We start from the raw sequence: 19,200 nt of genomic DNA, 5'->3' as shown, positions 1-19,200 counted from the left end.
GGGAGCTCCCTGGTGTGAAGGGGCCTGGTTTCCCTCTCTGCCCACAGCAGCCCCAGTGCCTGGAGCCCAGTGCCTCCCCTCCCCTCCTGTCCCACCCTGCATCCTCTGGACATCTGGGGCACAGGTCTTGTCTGGAGGCTTGGGGAATCTCCTGCTTTGAGCTCAGGAGCAGCGCTCAGCAATGGACTCCGGGGTGGCGTGAGCCTGCTCCCCCAACTCTGGGCAGTGAGACCAGGAATCAAGCCCAAGCCTCCCCTAGATCACTGGCCCATTTCTCTCCCCGCAGCTGCTGCCTCATCTCTGGTCATCATAAACCTGGAGGCCAGCGGATTGGGTGCAGCTTGGGGCCTGGCCATAGGAAATCCACCCGGCACTTGTTCCTTCCCCTCCCCTCACTAATCGCAGTTCAGAGCGCAGAGGATTTGGCTGCGTGAGCGGTTGTGACCTTTCCCTTCCCTCCCTCTCCCATCACAGCCATCCGCCCCGAGGGGAAGAACAACCGCACCTTCGTCTTCTCCATCAGCAAGGCGTCCATGTCGCGCCTGTCCATGGACGTGGCGGCTGACACGCACGAGGACTTGCTGGACTGGGTGAAGAAGATCCGGGAGGCAGCCCAGACTGCCGACGCCAGGGTGAGTCTGGAGAGCCACTTTGCCCTGCAGGGCCCTAGCATCCTTGGGGATGGACGCCAGGCCCTCCTGGAGCTGGCTGTCATGGGAACAGCGGGGAGCATTCCTTTCCCCAGAGGGCTGTTCTAGGAGGCCAGGCTGGTCACAGAGAGGTAAAGATGGCTAGTTCTCTGGTGGGTGGAGGCAGGCCAGGGAGAGCCCTACAGTGTGGGGTGGAGGTAGGGCGGAGGCAGCTTGTAGTCATGAATTTTCATAGTGATTGAGGGGCACAAGCCCCACTGAAGATCACTAGGACTTGTGCTCCTAAGTCACGTCAGGGGCTTTTGAAGTCCCCCTGCCCGCCCCACAAAGGCTTTCAGGGACCATGGTGTTTCCTAGTGCAGAGCCCAGCAGCCTCTGGTCAGGGTGACTAGTGATCCGGTGACCCGTGCTAGCTCGGCAGCCACGGTCACCGCTGGGCACGTGCTGCCATTACTGTAGGAGCCTTGGTGACTTTGTCTCTCTCTCCTGGCAGCTCTCTGAAGGGAAGATGATGGAGAGGAGGAAGAAGATCGCTCTGGAGCTATCGGAACTTGTCATCTACTGCCGGCCTGTTCCCTTCGATGAAGAGAGTAAGTGCGGGTGCTGGTGCACAGCAGACAGGCTGCAGGTGCATTGTAACCCCACACAATGCCCCCTAGCACAACCTGGCCTGACTGCCTGTCAGAGGTGGGCTGAGATGCTGGGTGCAGAACCCATTCGATTTAAGCAGAGGTTTGGGGTTCAAGGCCAGACTGGAAATAATTTGCGGTCAAGCTCCTAAGATTCGAAGGCCCAGGTGGTGGAAATCTCCCACAGCCAGCCGTTCTTGAGAGATTTCAGCCACCTGCCAACGGGATCTGGCCCAGAACCAAAGCCACCACAGTGGGTTCGGATCTGGGGATTCACGCCAGGCTGTCAAAGCTGCCCGGGGGATATTGAGACACAGAGCTCCCCTCAGAATTAATGGTGGCTCTGGCAATCTCAGCCGTCTGCCCCTGTGCCCGCACGCCCTGGGGAATAGCAGGTGGAGGGCTCTGGAGGATGCCCAGAAGCTTCTCAGATCTAGATCAGGGTTAGAGGAGGGAAGAGCTGTGTGGCCACAGATTGCCCAAGGGAGAGCCAGGGGAGGGCCAGGAGAGTGTCTAGAGCACGGGCTGGAGGAGGGGGGCAGTGGTCCAGGGGTTGGGCTTGGATTTGGACACTTCTCCAAGCCGCCGCCCCCCCTCTCCCGCCACATCAACTGCAGGGTATTTGTTAGTCACACACTGAAGAGGCCTGTGTCAGGGAGTCAGCTTGCAGGTGGGAAAGGGAATGCCAACCCTGGTGGTCTCCTGGAGGTGGGAGCAGCTCACCCAGCCTTGTCCAGGGGCGATGGAGCTCCTGCATGATGAATGACTGCTCCGTGTCTCCTGGCAGAGATCGGCACAGAAAGGGCCTGTTACAGGGACATGTCATCCTTCCCCGAGACCAAGGCGGAGAAGTATGTCAACAAGATCAAAGGCAAGAAGTTCCTGCAGTACAACCGGCTGCAGCTCTCCCGCATCTACCCCAAGGGCCAGCGCCTTGACTCCTCCAACTACGACCCCCTGCCCATGTGGATCTGTGGAAGCCAGCTGGTGGCGCTCAACTTCCAGACCCCAGGTGAGAGCTGCCTGCCAGGAGGAAGAAGGGGAGGGGGGCAGGGGGCATAGCTTGGGTGCCACACAGAGCTCCCAGTTAAAGGTGCCCTGCCAAACCCCGCTCCCTGAGGAGTCACAGCCTGATCCCTATGTCGAAGGTCAGTCCCACCCAGCCACTTGCCCTTCCCATAAGCGCTTCAGGACACACAGGGTCACTAGCATGCGACGCCACCTGCAATCGCTGACACCTGAGTAGAAGAGTGGGATAGATGAGACTCCGTTTGCAGCCTGTCTGACCCATTCCCTCCTGCAGGCAGAGGGACTTCATTCCTCCTGGGGGCAGAGAACGCTCTGCGGCGATCACCTCCCTCTCTAGCGCAGCATGCGATTCTGGCGTTCAGTCCCAGGCCCCACATTACTGGGGGGAGACTGACCCCCTACATAGGGAACAGCAACAGAAATGCAGAGGACTGCAGGAACAGACCAATGGGAGAGATAGAATGAATGAGGGCCTGCGTTGCAATGCGTGCAGGGGGGATGGAAGCCTATAGGTATTTAGGGGGTGGGGGGGATCCTCTAGGGCAATGGTTCTCAACCTTTTTTCATTTGCAGGCCCCTAAACAATTTCAAATGGAAGTGCTGCCCTTTGGAAACCTTAGATATCATCTGTGGACCCCCAGAGGTCTACAGCCCACAGGTTGGGAACCACTGCTCTAGGGTGCTACAAGAGGGGATACCCAGTAGTAACAGGATGGAGTTAAACAGGGGAAACTGGACATCGGGGCAAACAGCGTATGATGTACCACGCTGTAGAAGGGAAGAGGTGGAGGAGCTCCCTGGCTTGGGACACTGAAGCCTAGGCTGGGTGACATGTCATTCAGTGCCCTGTAGGGACAGAGCCTATCCTGGTGCTGGGGCAATGAACTGTGCACTCCAATAACTTCTCTGATTTTGACTGCCAGTCCGTGTTGAAGTGATCACTCCCTGCCTGTCTTTCTCAGACAAGCCCATGCAGATGAACCAGGCCCTGTTCATGTCCGGCGGCCAGTGTGGGTACGTGTTGCAGCCGGCCAACATGCGGGACGACCTCTTCGACCCCTTTGACAAGAGCACGGTGCGCGGGCTGGAGCCGCTCTCGGTCTCCATCGAGGTTTGTACTGGCCTGCGGCCCTGCCATTACCTGGTTACTTTTCCCCTTATGAAGGGAATGGCTGTCCCTGCTGTGGTCCCCAGAGTGCCCCACCCTGTTGTGTGGGGGGAGTAGAGGACATCTGCCAACAGCTCTGTTCCTGGTTTGGCTGAGCCCTTGCTGGAGGTGAGGGGCCTGGCTGACTGCGTGGGAGAGGCATGTGGAATCAGTCCTTTTAATCCTACCTGGGGATACTGGTAGAGAATTATGTTCCTCCCCTATGCCTGTCATCCTCTGGCCTCTTCTCACTCAGATTGTCACGTGCTCTTTATTGGGGAGGCTTTGTCCTGGCCCCGTTAATACCTGCGTGATTTGGATTTGGGCAGCAACTCTTGAGCCAGAACCAAGCCCAGATGCAGTATGCTGCCTTGAGTCTAGTGGCAGGGCCTGCTTGGAAGCATGAGAGAGAAGAGAGAAACACCCCCTGGAACTGCCAGGGAGGAGCAGAGGAGAAAAATGACCATCTTTCACCAGCAGGTGGTGCTCTGCCCCTGCAGGACCACAGACTCCTAGGGCAGCTGCTGTCCAATCACCAGTGTGATTCCGGCTTCAATTAGAAGTGTATGTGAGGGAGGGAAAACGCATGCACGCACACACGACTTGTCGCCAGAGTGATGCTCTCACAGGTGGTTCATTAAGGTTGACTAAAAACACCATGACCCCTTGCTCCAAGCCTGCGAAAATTGTAGGGCAAGACATGAACCGATTCCCCAGATATAAAGATCTTTCCCGAGCAACCCAAAGCAAGCTTTCCCCTTCCCCTCAGTTAAAGCCCCCCCCCGGGAGCCTGAGGAAGTAAACTAGCTTTGCAGTGCGACCTGAAGGTTAACAAAGATCAAGAGAGGCCCACAGGGCTCAGCTGGTCTCTACAGCCAGGATATTGCCCAGGGGAGAGAGAGGCAGCTTCCCAGAGAGCAGGGACTCAGAGAATTTGGGGCTAAATCCCAGCTGCCTTTCAGCGAAGTGTTGCAGGTCGGTATCGTTATCCCCATTTTAGGTGGGGAAATTGAGGCACGGAGCGGCAATTGTTAACTCACTGGCCCAGCTACTCCCTGGGGTGCGTCTGAGGCCCAGCAGGGATCAAACATGTTGGGGGTAAGAGGTGGTACCCATTGCGCTTTCTCAGGCTTTTCATGGTAGTGAGAGGATTCCCCTTGGGGCTTAAGAAAAGCTGGGTCCTGGAAGGTTTGATGCCCAAAAGATTTACCGGGCCTACTGTCCCTCAGAGCCAGCGAGAGATCTATCCACAGGGAACGTGGGATCACCTCAGGCATGGCTTTCCCCTATGGTATCCCTCCCTGAGTCTTGCCTGAGCTGCTGATGGCCTATTAAGGGGTAAAGGCATCTGACACTGTGCCCTTTGTCCTTAAGCATTTAGCTATAATAATATTACATCATTCCCGAGCAAAGACCCCCTGATGTCATGTGGGGTCTAAAAGGAATTCCCCTTCCTGGAGGATAGTTACTGCTGTACAGACCAGGTGCACTGGGGAAAGGTTGCCTTCAATTGTAGCATCTGCTGTACCGGTAAGGCAGGATGGCCTCCCCAGTGAGGGGGCCTTGGTCATCCACACCAAGATAGTGGTTCTGAATTGGCTAATAAGGGATAAAACCTTGCAGTCGAATGAAAAAGGAAGGAAGTGTGGGTTTCATGAATGGGGCTGGGAGGCGAGACATTTGGGTTGTATCCTTGGCTCTCTGCGTGACATTAACCCTTGGGCCACATTCTCCACAGTGTGTGTAACAGGGTTATCTTCTGGACCAGAAATAGGGCTGATCCTGCTGTTCAGGGATGTTATATTCAGTAAAGTTTGCTGTGATCCTGAGCGAGATGTGCAAGGGAACAGAGTTGTTCTCGCCCCACTCCACATCAGTCCATTTATTCCTACCCCTCCACATCAGACAGTCGTACTGTGCCCCTCTCCCTGTGGGTTGGAGCCAGGGCCGCTCCACTGGAGAACCCCCAAGGTTTCCCCAGGTTGCTGTCTTTCTGCCCCAATACTAAGCACCCCTAGGAGATTGAATGGCCTATATTAGATGTCAGAAGAGTACTCAAAATCTTCCTCAAGCACATGGAGCCATATCGGAGGTCCACAGCACTTTTCATCTTGTATCATTGTCAAAGGGAAGGAGGCCTCTAACTCCTCCACAACAAAAAAGCATCAAGGCATCTATTGTCGAAGCCGATAGAGCCTCTGGAGTGAGTCCACCAGACAGCATTAGAGCCCACTCCCTGAGGGGTTCAGCGACCTCTTGGCAGAAGATCTGGTTCTTCACATAAAGAAATCTGTCAGGCAGCTAGTGACAATCAGCATTCACAAAACACTCATGGGTGATGTCCTTTCTTCTTCGGATGTAGCTTTGGGAGCAGGGTACTTCTGAATGTGCATCCCCAGTAGTAATCCAGGCTCAGCGCACGGTTTTAATCCTCCTCCCACCCTGGGGTTGAGAACTACTTAGCATATCCCGCAATATAGAGTGTTGAACGGGGGTGAGGGAGAAGAGAGGAAAAATTTCTTCTTACCTGTGAATTTGCCTTCTAATACCTTCCCTGTTTGACAGTCTGGCTCACCTGGAGAAGGATTCACTTCTAGAATTGAAGTTACTGCTTCTATCCTCTGTTTTCCCACATTAGCATGGAACATGTGTGTTTGCATTAGGGAATATTGGTCTATTCCCTAGGGCTCTGTTACAGGTTCCCATGTTGGGCGACATAGTAGTATATGTAGTTAATAATGTTCAGCTTTGGAAGCTGTCATTCTGGGGTTCTGCAGAGGGTGGTCCTGCCTTTGGGCTGGCTGTCAATCTTTGTTCTGCTTGCAGGGGGAGGGGGAGCACCCTGCAGTACAGATTGTCAGACACAGTGGGTGTAAGACAATTCACAGGTCAGAAGGCGATTTTCCATTCTCCTCATTACCTCAAATTCTTTCTTTCTTTTTCTAGATCCTTGGGGCACGACATCTTCCCAAAAATGGGAGGGGGATCGTTTGCCCGTTTGTGGAGGTCGAGATGTCTGGAGCGGAGTACGACAATGCCAAACAGAAGACGGAGATCGTGGGTGAGTACCCGGGTTGGCTCTCCCAATAGAGCTGCGGGCGCAAAACAATCTCGGGTGCAGTTTGTGCCTGCGAAAAGGGAGCCCCTGATAGAATGTGCTTCTCCCTGTTTGTAAACGGTTTCCCTTCCCATTGATCCTGGTGTGTGATCTGACACTTGGGCATGCATCTTCACTGGGGGAAGATAGTGTGTTAGCGAATACGAGGGAAATTCCTCTTGAAGACCCAGCACTTTGTAGTTTTAACAGGAGGTAGGCTAGGCTTCTCCACAGTCTGTACATCGACCTGCCGCTCTTCACCAGGATCTTGCCTCGTGTTAGCTGCCTCTGCCTCCCTCCTCCACACACACGCTTTACTGCGGCTCTCACCTTTGAGCCTGTAGGCATGGGGCCAGCGAGAGGCTTAGGAAGCCTCGTGCTCATGCTAAACATTCGTCCTGAATATACTGTGGGCGCCGTTTGATGTGGTGAGCAGCGTTGCACACCCTGCAGATAGCTCAAAGCTTCACTGAGCCAAGCAGGGGCTCTGTTCCGGTACTGCCTGGTGTGAGCTCAGTGCTATTGGGGGACATGTCAATGTGAGAAGCACATTTCCACCTGCAAACACCACAGTTCCTGTAGAGACCAAGACTGTAAATGAAAGAAGCTAGCAAACCTGCCCTCCCCCTCCTCCCCTCCCAACACACACACAATTTCTCTGTTATTTCAATGTGTTTCCTCTGTATTGAGAGCACTTTGGGGATAGCCATTTTCATGGTTTTCCCCTCTATAGACAGCTGGGATGAAATTCACCACGAGTCACTTGCCCCTCTGGCTGAAAAGATCCAAAGAAACCTCCATCAGAGGAGCAGAAACCCTTATCTGTGTTCCCTTTGAAGGGATAACTTTTAATTCTAGTACTTGCTATTTAAAGGGGGGGAAGGGCACTGTCAGAAAATGAATATCTATTTTTAAAGGGGCCGACATTAAAGAATTCCAGTTGACATTGTCCCTTCAAAGAGTGTAACCCATGCCACACTGCAGGTGCTTGTTCTCCTGAGGGAAGCGTTAGGAGAATTCTTCCTCGCCTCAAAGCATGCTGGGCTGCTCGGAGACTCTTTGAATGATTTGCCATTTGTTTGAAATGCCAGCTAATGTAGAACTGAGGGTGACTGGCAAGTTTGCTGGACTCAGTCACACGCCAAGGCACAGTGGCAGGGTTTTGAACTTCGTGCCATACCGTCGAAGGAGGCGTGAAGAAATGTTTGTTTAACCGTTACAGCGGGGGAGTGGGTGTCCACTGTCCTAGGTTCACTCCCTGTTGCGCCATGGACTTGAGGCGTGAAATGGAGCAAGTCACTTGAGCTGTCTGTGCCTCAGTTTCCCTCTCTGAGGTTTATAAACGCTGAACTGCCTGACTGAGCAGAATGATTAATGAATGCTTGTAAATAGCTTTGAGAACCTCTGGTCTGCTGCTGGCTACTTTCTTTTGAGGCGCTCCACAAGCAAAGGTGACTCTGGTTGCTGTTTCTTATGTTTTGATTTTGTGTCCTGAATACACAGTAGGCTAACTGCAAGGCCAGCTAGAAAGGAAAGCTGTATTGTGGTAGCACCTAGAAGTCTCAGTTATAGGCCAGGACCCTGTTGCGCTAGGTGCTGTACAAACAGAGCTCAAAGCCCAGAGCTCCTGGACAATTGTTGTTAGATCTGTATGTGCCAAAGGAAACAAGATTTCTGGAAGGTAGCAGTTTCCAGGGTTCACTCCAGACACTAAATGAGCCAAACTTCAAGTATATTTTTCTGAGAAATCAAACAGGGAGAAGCGTGGGGACAAAGTGAATGTTGGGGCTGGTTTTTGATTGATTGATTGATTGTGCTTTTAAATAGCGGACAATGGCCTGAACCCATTCTGGCCCCAGAAGCTCTTCAATTTCCAGGTCAGCAATCCCGACTTCGCCTTCCTGCGCTTCGTGGTGTATGAGGAGGACATGTTCAGTGACGAGAATTTCTTGGCACAGGCCACGTTCCCAGTGAAAGGCTTGAAGACCGGTAAAGTTGTGTGTCTCCACGCGTGTGTGTGTCCTTCCTGCTGTCACGCAGACTTTGTGGCGGAAGGACCTGTCTCAGGGTGGGTCGGCAGCATGGCAGAAAACAGTGCTCACATCCCCTCTGATCTGCCCCTCTGTCCCTAAGTCCCCTGGTCACCTTCTGGGGATGGCGTAGGCCAGCGGCCCTTGCTCCAGGTCCATCAACTTACCCTCTTCCTGGGTTGTGTCCAAACCCTCCTACATAGGAAATCACTAGGATTCTGCTGCACGTGGGATGCACCCAACAGACTGAGCTTTGCTCCCCTAGGGTCCTAACTGCAGAGCCATGCATATTGTGTGGAGGGCTCTGCTGGTGCCCTGCTCCCTTTAGGGATGGTTTCTGGGTTCAGGAGGGCACTGGGGGGAGGGGGAGGCCCGTATCCCTTCAATTTACTTCTGAGCATGTGGCCTTGGTGCAATAAGCCCCCATTGCTGCCTTGGGTCATGCTCACAGGGCTTGAAATGGGGAAGAGCTTTTCAGATAGTAGGCAGCTTTTTAATCCAGCAGGAAAATGCCTAATGAGATCCACTGCCTGGAAGCTGAAGCTAGGCACAGTCAAACTAAAAATAAGGTGGGCATTTAACAGAGGTATTTACCCATTGGAACCATGTGGCTAGGGACATGGTAGACTCTCCATCCCTTGCAATCTTTAAATCCAGATGGGATGTCTTTCTAAAAGGGATGCTGTAACTCAGACAGAAGTGATGGGCTTGATGCAGGACATATAGGGTGAGAGCCTCTGGTCTGTGCTATGCAGGTCACATTAGAAGGTCAGACCAGTCCCTTCTGGCCCTAAAATTGATGAATTTCACCTCCTATGCCGAGGGGCCAGCATGAAGTCTGTACACCACTCAAGCTTCCTTGACAGCCTCAACCTAAGGATTAAGTGGGCACAGACGTAGTGCTGGCTCCTCTTCACAGGGGTGTGTAAGAAATGCCCCATCTGCTTTGTGCTGATTAGAGCAAGCAGATGTGTGCCCGGTAGGGAGTGGCCGTGTGCATGAGGCTCTGCTTGTGCTGTGCATGGCCCCTGTTAGCCAGCCCTTCCCTGGGCTTCCCACAGTAACGGTTGTGCTCTCTTTGTATCAGGGTACAGAGCTGTGCCGTTGAAGAACAACTACAGCGAGAAGCTGGAGTTGGCCTCCCTGCTTGTTAAAATAGAGATCTTCCCTGGCAAGGTAAGGCTGGTCCACTTGAATATTGTCCTTCTCCGCAACACAAGAGAGCAGATACACCGATGGGCTTAGAAACCAAAGGTTGGCTGGTCCAGAAGGCTTTGAGCTCCCCTGATGACTAAGGGTATGTCTGCAGTGCAATGAGAGATGTGACTGCAGCACAAGGAGACGTACCCGAGCTAGCTTTGATCTAGCGAAACCGCAGCAGCATGGATGTACAAGGCCACCCTGTACCCTCAAGCAGCTCGCCACCTCTTCACTGCTGTCGTCACCTGGGCTAGCGAGATCAAAGCTAGCTCGGGTTTGTCTGCACTCGCGCCTCGGACTGCAGTGTACACACACACTCTAAGTGAGACTGTGATTCCTTGTTTCCTCACCACTTCACTACTCGTACTTCCCATCTGCTATTGTACAGCCTGAGCGTCTCATGTCAACAGATCTCCCTTCTAAGCCGGGGTACGCCTGGTCCGTGCTTGGAGGAGAGACCTCTGTTGAACAGCTTGGCGCTCCAGGAAGCAGGGTGGCACTGCCCGCTGTGAGTCAGCACTGACTCGCCCTCTGTGCTGGAGATGCGATCTCCTGGGTGGCTCTTAAGGATGGGGCCCCAACCTCTTGGCGCTGGTTAAAGAGTCCACGGCTTTCTCTGCCACGCCCACTGCACAGCGGCACAAGCGGGGTTTTGAATGGCCTCCTCCATCCTAAAGACTCAAGAGGTGTAGTTCTTTAGCCCAGAACATCCCCTTCGTCTCTCACAGCAAACCAGCTTGATTCTTCCAAGCTGGTCCCTGTGTGAAACCCACCACACAGCTGGGAATAACTGGCAGCCCCTGCTCAGGAGACAAGCATGGCACATCGTGGACCCCTCTGCCTGAGGGGCATTGCCTGAGCTGGGTTTATCCTAGTGGGAGGAGGCAGGGGTGAACAGAGCTCTGGGGACGAAGCTTGAACGCACCTCCCTGTGCTGCATTTGGTTTTCACTGGATCCTCCACTCTAAACCTCCCGTCTGACCAGGTATAGTTCTAGCTTCCAGGCCCAGGAGCCCCGCTGGCTTCTAAACTTATTCCCTCTAGGGCAGGGAAGAGGGAGAGAGGCTGGTATCTCATCTCCATTGGGCTGGTTCATGTAGTTCTGCCATGCACAAGTTTTGCCTGAAGGGTTGGTAATTCCCTTTCTAGCAGAAGGTCTTTTAAAAAACAAAATCTTGCCCTAAAGCCAGTGTTTGTCTGTTAAAATTGGGGCAGATGTCTAAAGAGCATCAGCACACCATTGCATGCGTATTCGCACATCTGACTTGGTCACACCATCTTCATGCTTGCACAACTACACAGACAGTTCTGGTTCCTTGCAGCACAGTTACCCTGGTAGAGAATGTGCATGCAATCCCAGTGCTGTGCTTTAAAAATCACTTCCCCTTGTTTCTGATTCAAGCAGGAAAATGGAGAAATTAACCTCTTCGGTGCCTCGGCCCTCCGAGAACGGACAGGAGACCCTTCAAGTCAGCTCCTGACAAACCGAGCCCGGGAAGGGTCCTTCGACGCTCGCTACCAACAGCCATTTGAGGATTTCCGGGAGCAGCTAGCAGACCATTTTGACAGCCGAGAGCGAAGGTAATGCAGTGGAGTTTTGGAAAGGGACTTGTTCTCTCTACCTTGAGCTCCTACAATGTAAACCAAGCATGGCCTTGGATCCAAGCTACCCTTGATTTTAATCAGTGCAGCTTCTATTGCCTAGTTGTCAGTTTTCCGTATTGTCTCCCTGTGATGCTGTCTGAATGTAAGCGCCCTGATCTCGACAGCCCATGGAGAAAGTTACCAGGAGTCCAGTGCGAACCAGGGAGGCGTTTGGTTTAGTGGCAGAGCTAAGACAGGGGACATCCTACCATTCATGGAGAGGCACCGGAGCCTGTTGTCATAATGTAGGTCCCGTGTCAGGGCTGTTGCAGCAAAGTCCCCACCTGCCCAGCAGGCAGTGCGGCTTCTCTGCCCACGCTGGTGCGTCAGGTACCTGCAAAGTGCCTGTATTTCATATTGAAGGGTGGAGGAGCGAGGTTCATCTGCAGAGTTCTGGCCTGCAGGATAGGTGTGTATCTCACAGGTTGCCATTCAGCCTCTTGGGCAGGAAGGAAGCCCTCATGCTATTTAACAGTAAGCGAGGAGTAGCTGGGGCTCTCAGGGCTGGCTATACTCCAGCTCTGTCAGGCTTCCTGTCACAGAGTCGGGTTACCAGGCTCCTGGCTGGGAGCTGAGAATCTTGAAAGCTCTGAGAGTCCTGGCTTAACCTGAGTCTCTGAGGGCTCCTTTCCATAAAGCTGGGAGCCTGGAATTCCTGGGACTGGCGTACAGGGTTTGGGGAAGCCCAGCCATGCAGACTGCCCTCAGGCTGGAGACCTCAGGGCTTCCAGACTCCCGGCTCGGGCTGCCCCACTTAGGAGTCACACAGCCCATGCAGCCTCCTGGGCCAGGAGTCTGGAAGCCGAGGTCCTTGGCCAGTCCACATTATGGGGCTGCACCAGAGCAACAGACCCTGGGAGCCCCAGCAGCAGCTCTGTAAAAGGGATATTGAGTGACTAGCAGCCATGAAACTGACAAGAATGTCAGTTTCATGTTTCATTTGGGAACCAGAAGGTTTTGGTGTTTCTGAAACAAAATTTTCTATTTGCCAACAAACTTCAGCAAATTGGATTTCATTCAGCGTCAGAGCCCACATTTCAAACACCTGAAATGTCTCTCAAACCCCAAAACACACGTTTCTGCCAGCTCTATCGAACAATTCTGAGACAGACAATAAGGGCTTAGCAGCCCAGCCTGTGGCCCAGAGCTGGAGCCGGGTGACCTTGCAGTGACTGCAGTTATGAGTAGTGCACAGTTGCTTAAGGTCGCTGCCACAGAATTCATCTCAAGCCCCTCCCCTTTCCTCTCTTCCCCTGCAGGGTACTGCGAAGGACCAGGGTGAATGGGGACAACCGGCTCTAGCCCAACTTCGCCTGCTGAAAAGCACCTCTAGTGCTTGTGATTATCACGGAACGCTGTGAACTGGTTTCTATGGAAACGTCACTGCTTTGGCCTACTTTCAGGCAGCTTTTCCAGTTTCTCTGCTGGTGTGTGTTTGAGTGGAGAAATTAAAAAAACCCCACCACCCAACCACCTCCTACTACTACGCCCATAATGAAGTGTATTAATGTGTATAGCCTGTCAGCTATTAAGGCTGGAGACAAAACTGTGTCTATAATCAAACAAACTCACTTTGAGCCTATGTCCTGAGAAATCTAGATCCCAGCCCTGCTCAGAAGCCGGTAGGGAAGCTTTTTACAGCATTAACTCAATGTAAATGTTTCCCACTCCCTTGAGGGACCTGCCTCTTCTCCCTCCTTTTACATGCCCCCATAGGGAGGTACTTTCTAAGAACCAGGCAGGATGCACCTCAGTCCTATTGTTGTTGTATCAAAGTACCTGTATAGCCTCTGCCTCTGGGTCCAGTAGTGAAACTCAAAGTTTACAAGGCCTCTCTAGCTTTAAATTACAATAAAAAAGTCAGTGTTAAGTGTGTAACGTCTCCACTTTCTCGAGGTTTGCCCTAGCTGCCGAGTTCATGCTCCACTGCAGAAGAGCACCTTGCGGGCTAGTGGCCACTCTTCAGTGCATTTCACGCCAGCAGCTAGCTGTGGTTTTTGCGGGCAGTCTCTTTCACGCCTTCAGGCAGACCCTGGAGCTCGCTCTCTCTCTCTCTCTCTGCCCTCATGTTGCCTTGTAAACAGTTCAGGCATGAGGTCTGAACTACTGTGGGTTCTCGCTCTCTGTCATCCAACGGCACACCAGGTAGGGAATGTGCGCTGTGGAGGCCCTGCGGGAGCATTTCCAACTGACCATGTAGCAAGAAGATGGAGTGCAGAAAGCTGAGGCTCACCAGAGAAGCTACACAAGATACTGAGCCAAATGCAGCCCTGCTGGCAGCAGGTGCAGCTTCACAGAAGTTTCTTCCTACTTGCCGTGCAGCCACCAGTCTGGTGGTTTCTGGCAGTGCTGCCTCTAAAGGAACACTCCAGGCTGCTGAAACTCACGTGACTGAGTAGCTCTGGTTTAAGTTAGGAGCTGGCAATTGGCAAATTCTGCTTTGACTGGTGGCTTCTCCAGCTGAGATTAAGACAAGTTGTTGCCACCCTTATTTTGGAGGTGGCAAAGCTTTGTCTGTTCTTTTAGGGTGAGAGGAAGAACAACTCTGGCCGAGCGCTTGCATGATCTGCAGAGTGAATGTGTCCTTTTCCAAACACAGCTGCTCCAGGGCTAGTGATAAATGGCTACTCAATTGCACAACAGGAGCTCGTACCTGCCCTCTAGGCTGGTGCCTGAAAGATAGGTTATTCCAGCCTTCCAAAGGGACTGTATTTATCATGGGGGTGGAATGACAAGGCAGGATAACAGACCATGCTACAGCCCCTGAGGCAGGCTGTATGCTCCACTGCAGTGCACTATATTGTGTTTGACTCTTGACTGGTGTTACTTAAGAGCCATACTCCCCACTCAGCCTGAGGATTGTGTTCAGGTCACTCTTTTAAAGACCAGAATGTCCAATAAAAGTCCTCAACTTACTTTTTCCTCATTGTGTTTTGTGCAGAGGGGGCTGGGTAGGGAGAATTGGCAAAGCAAACAATATGCCCTGGTATGTTCTTAATATAAGGAGCACATGTGCAGACAAATAGCTGAAACAGTGATAAACAGTCAGGGAGAACGTAGCACAAGACACCTAGGAAGGCTGCAGAGGAATATGGATCCTGCAAAGCCTGGACCAGGCTGCTTGAGGAAATTCTGTCGTGCTGTTTTCCAGGGGGATGGAAGAGTGCACGATGCGTAAGTTATTTGATTCCGTGGACCAATGCAGTAGGAAGCCCAGACAGTCCTTGAGCATTTGAGACCCTCCCATGCGCCCTAGGAACCATCACTTTCTTTTAAGTCTATGTGGGGGAGTCTAGCAGCATTGCTGCTGGGTGTTGGGCACTGCCAGTGTGTGTCTTCATGCTCTGTTGGGCAAACTGCACTCTCGGGAGTAGCCAGGCTCACTGGAAGGGGGATGACATCAGTACTGAAGGCCACACAGACCCTGGTGTCTCAATGAAAGCTTGTTTTTTAAAAAGAGGAGAAGGGTTAGGAGATTGTGATGTACAAATTCTGGCAAATCAAATGCATCTTCCACAGTAGCCATGATGCACAGCACTGGCCCATACTACCTTAATGCCCTGTGTTTCAGGACCCGTTGCTTGTGGGAACAGAGTGGTGATTGGAAGGCAGTCAGACTGAATGCTGTTAGCTGGGGTGATCCTAACTGGTACATCAGTGTGAACTAAAATCCAGACACCCCTCTCCTGCCTTCAAGGCTGTCCCTGTCCATATGCACTCTGGAAGCTGATTTACATTCAGCCATCAAGTCTCTGGCTTTGGTGACACAATGGGGCAGCAGATCGAAAGTCATGGCTGCTTTTATATTTAAGTGGAGTTTTTATTGATTTAAATCTGGAAGTGCGTGTGTCAGATACAGAGGACTGAGGCGACCTTGCTTAGGGATGGTCTGGCGCAGCCAAATCCCCGTGGACTTCAAAGGGTTGTCTGTCCTAGAGGCTTACCTTTGAGAAGTGTGCTTCCCCCTTCAGGACACAGCTGCCATTCCACCAGGCACGCTCTCCCTGTTAGACTCTGCGTGCTGAAAGCTGGGCAGTACGTCTCACCACGCCCAAACAACTGGCTTTGAAAAGAGAGTTGTAACGAAGAGCCGCTGTGCAGGAGCTCTTGGCAAAGCACAAGGTAACATGCCTGGCCCTTTAATCCCACCGTTCCAACTGATGCAGACACCACCACGCCGCTCCTGTTCATATTTTATGCTCTTTATTTAGGAACAACTGAAAAGGTCTCATTTCATCTCACCAAACTGTACAAGCCAGCTCCCCTCCCCCACCCCCCCTCGCCCCCCTCCACATATACAAAAGTAAGGGAAACTTGTGGTTCACTTCTCAGAAGTGGCATTGTGGGAGCTCTCACCCTCAGAATAAGAGCATGTAAAGTCCATCGCAGGGGCAAGCGACCCTAGCACTAGTAATAACTATAGCCCACAGTCACAGACAGCTTCTGTTTTTCTCTTTAAAACCTTCACCAAAAGTTAAAAACTACCTTCTCACACAGGTGCCATGTTAACCCTCCTAATTGTGGTCTTAAAAAAAATCCAAAATAACTTCCCCCTCCCCCATACAAAGACGACGACGGCCAAGCCTGTTCGCTGTCCCTAGCCACAAGGCCACCCTTATGAAAGGTCCCATTGCAGCTCCAATTCTAGTTTGCTTTGGATAAATCCACACAGAATCCCAAGTCACTCAGCATCAGGAGGATTTTAAACAAGACACCATCTGTGATTGTGTGGTCTGATGAGAAGCAGTGTGTTCCCAAAGCCTGACGTTTAGTGCCGTGCTACCTATGTGGGGTGAAAAATTCCTGACAAAATTCCTAACAAAAATAATCAGATGGGGGCTGAGCAAAAGTGCAACTTTATCAAGCAGATTTCTACCCAGCTCTCTTCACTGGCACCAGCGAACAGCATATGGGTAATGCCATCCATCTACCAGGCCAGGACAGGTTTCCTTAAGGCCAGCCTTCAAATGAGTGACCAAGTGGAGTGGTACGTTCTTTGCTGAAATGAGGGACAAGTGTAAGAGATCCCTGCTGCATCTCGAAGAGTTCCGTTAATTTGTTTTCCTGTTTGTTTTCAAGCTTTTGTGGCACTAGTCTGAAATTCCTGGCAGATCCCATTGCCAGTAATGGACACAGCAGGAACTACCCTGGCAAAGAGAGTGACTGAATCCCCTTTTCATGCTGGCAGCTTCAACTGATGCTTATGTGTTTGTTTTGTAATCAGCTGAGAAATTAAAATTGATGCAAAGTTCCATTCCGGAGGTTAGGTCAATAGGGTTGCCTGTCTTAGGGACTGGTTTCAAACGTTTAAAACACAGTTTCACTGTGAAGTAGAGAGAGAGGAGTTTAACAGTGTCACTGTAACTATGAGTACTACCATGCGAAGGCACAGTATTCTCATCTCTCACATGCTGATCTGTGCCAAGCTCTGAAAAACATCTTATCATCTGAACTACCCCCAGCCTCAAAATTTCATTTTCTGTTCAGGCTCTCTGATCAATGGCTCCAGCTTTATTTGGGGAAAAGGTTTTTAAAGTTTCCAATCATCAAGAATTGCTGCTCTATGTGGAAAAACGAAACTGCTATTCAGCCTTCCAGATCCTCCTCCTGAATTTATAGGTCAAGTGCTGACACCGACAGCAAATACAAGAGAATATGGTGTCTTGTCACTGTCCCGCTCACTGCAAGTCATGCCATCACATAAGGGTCGTTAAACTAGATATCCAACCTGACTATTTAGTTTCATACCACAGCTGCCATTGTGCCCTGCCTTTGCTGATTGATTCTTATGCTGTGAACCATTTGTCTTGGCAAAGGACACATAAAGGCCGCTGTGGAAGGGACAGACCATTCTGCTTTAAATAACTGAAACATCAGGTGCAAGTTGTCTGCAGATCGCTGCATTATAGCAAGGCTAAGCAAACATGGAGAGTCATAGGGCTGTGTCCATCCCGCTGTGCCATGTTTGGAACTCAGCTTAATTTAGGGGCCTGATTTTCAGAATTGCTGAGTGCCCACAGCTCTAGCTGAAGTCCAATGGGAACTGTGAATACTCAGTATCTTTGAAAATTGGGCATTAGTTGTACAGCCTTCCCTCTCCAGCTATTTTATACCAGGGGCATCACTATGGTATCCCCAATTTTACCCTTTGTTCCCCGTTTTCCATGATTTGGCTATCCCCAGCCTTTCCAGCCTGTATTAGCCCCCCAAAAAGCAATCCGATAGGGCACATTCTCTCCTGTTCCAGTCCTTGCCGTGCTGTGCAGCAAGTGGTCAGCAGGGGAGGGAAAGCAACTATGCTCTGTACCACCACCTAGCGGTGCTAAGTCTGATTCAAACACTTCACTTTAAGAGTTACAGGGGTGTAGCTTGCGGAGTATATTTCCAATTCATGATCACATACCAAAATTGTTAACACAATCACCTGTTAGGCTGGATACCTGCAGGTAACTGTCAAATGCAGGCAGCTGCAAATGCCTTCTGTACATGAACCACTAACTAACCAAGCCACCATCCCAATGACTCCCTTGTGAAACTGGAACTAGGAACTAAGTTGAGGAACCAGGTATAATTAAATTTTATACTGTTTAAAAAAAAAAATCCAGGATGCTAGCCAAAAATCAGAGCTTTGTCTAGCAGATCACTGCTCTTACTAACTAGCAAGCCAATTCTATTCCTAGAATCAGGAAAACTTACGATTCTTTTTAAAAATGAGACATGAATGGATATTAATCTGGATAGCAGGTTACTAAGCGCTTGAGTTTCTGGTTTTAAGCTAGCCCGCCTCCTATACAGAAGTCTAATATTCATAAGAAGGAAGCAACAACATAAGACTGAAGATAAAAGGATTTTTACAGCTGTGCAACCATCAAGTCCGAGTGAACATAGGCTCACTTTTAGCTGAGGGAGTTGGAGAAATTAGTTTTTAAAGATGTCCTCTCCTAATAAGTAAATGCTAGCTCACCCCTCCATCTACTCAATTCTCTCCTTGTATCTAGTCTAAGTGACAACTATTGTTGGTTAGAGGATGATAATAGTTAATACTGTCTAGGTGCAAAATTGTGACAGCATTTCCTGCAACACCAGGTGCAGAAGTGCGGCTGATGTGACTGTCAAACCACTTCACAGTGACCAAGAGCTGGTCCGCAATTGTTTCCGTTTCAGACGCACGCACACTTCTAATGTCCTGCACTAAACCCTACGTATTTTGGTATTAGCACCTACTTCAATTCAACCTATTTAACAGAGGCGTTAGATGAACCATGGATGACAATAGCTCTCCCTTCTTTATAACAAACCCTTTTGGAAATACCAATTAAAAATGTGTTGATAATAAACACGTGGGAGATTTAAAAAAAAAGGAACCAGGTTTCTTTTGGTGGCTGCTGCTGAACCTTTATCCTAGACCCATTTTCTCATTACCACCTTCACCATGCCTGGAGAGGTGCAATTCCAATCACCGGAATGCCTGCCTCGAGGGAAGTCAGGCTGCAGGGAAGCATATTTGAAAATTCCTCTAACGAAAAGGGACTAAATAGCCTGATGTCTTTACACATCTACAAACGAGCATTTAGCAGCATTAACCCTTCAAGGCTGGGTTTTCTGGGTACACCATGGCCAAAATCCCTTCAGCTGACGAGACTTTTCCTTTTGTTTTCTGGGCTACTGTGGGACTAAAATCCAGCCGCAAAAAATTTCAGCCAGTGCTTGGAAAGAAAGATTTTAGAGACCCATTCACAGGGTGATGATTGAACATTTCCTTCAGGGGCCTGGA

At 50.9% G+C, this 19,200-nt stretch overlaps 1 protein-coding gene across 12 annotated transcripts in view; it reads left to right on the top strand.

Annotated features, from left to right (window-relative positions):
- Positions 1-13,296, top strand: part of PLCG1 (phospholipase C gamma 1) — a 95,012-nt gene extending 81,716 nt beyond the window's left edge. For 10 of the 12 annotated variants that reach the window (XM_075118805.1, XM_048820155.2, XM_048820156.2 and 7 more), the window contains 9 exons: positions 475-632; positions 1,144-1,240; positions 2,067-2,291; positions 3,271-3,419; positions 6,402-6,516; positions 8,380-8,541; positions 9,670-9,758; positions 11,185-11,363; positions 12,686-13,296. In XM_075118805.1, coding sequence (XP_074974906.1) covers positions 475-632; positions 1,144-1,240; positions 2,067-2,291; positions 3,271-3,419; positions 6,402-6,516; positions 8,380-8,541; positions 9,670-9,758; positions 11,185-11,363; positions 12,686-12,728 — 1,217 coding nt within the window. In that variant the 3' untranslated portion in view covers positions 12,729-13,296. The remainder of the gene's footprint in view (positions 1-474; positions 633-1,143; positions 1,241-2,066; positions 2,292-3,270; positions 3,420-6,401; positions 6,517-8,379; positions 8,542-9,669; positions 9,759-11,184; positions 11,364-12,685) is intronic. The other 2 variants (XM_048820160.2, XM_048820159.2) reach the window with 1 other exon arrangement.
- Positions 13,297-19,200: the final 5,904 nt, after the last annotated feature.

Source organism: Caretta caretta, chromosome 13 (genome assembly GCF_965140235.1).
Source record: "Caretta caretta isolate rCarCar2 chromosome 13, rCarCar1.hap1, whole genome shotgun sequence".
Classification (NCBI taxonomy): Eukaryota; Metazoa; Chordata; order Testudines; family Cheloniidae; genus Caretta; species Caretta caretta.
This window is presented reverse-complemented; position numbering and strand designations above follow the sequence as displayed.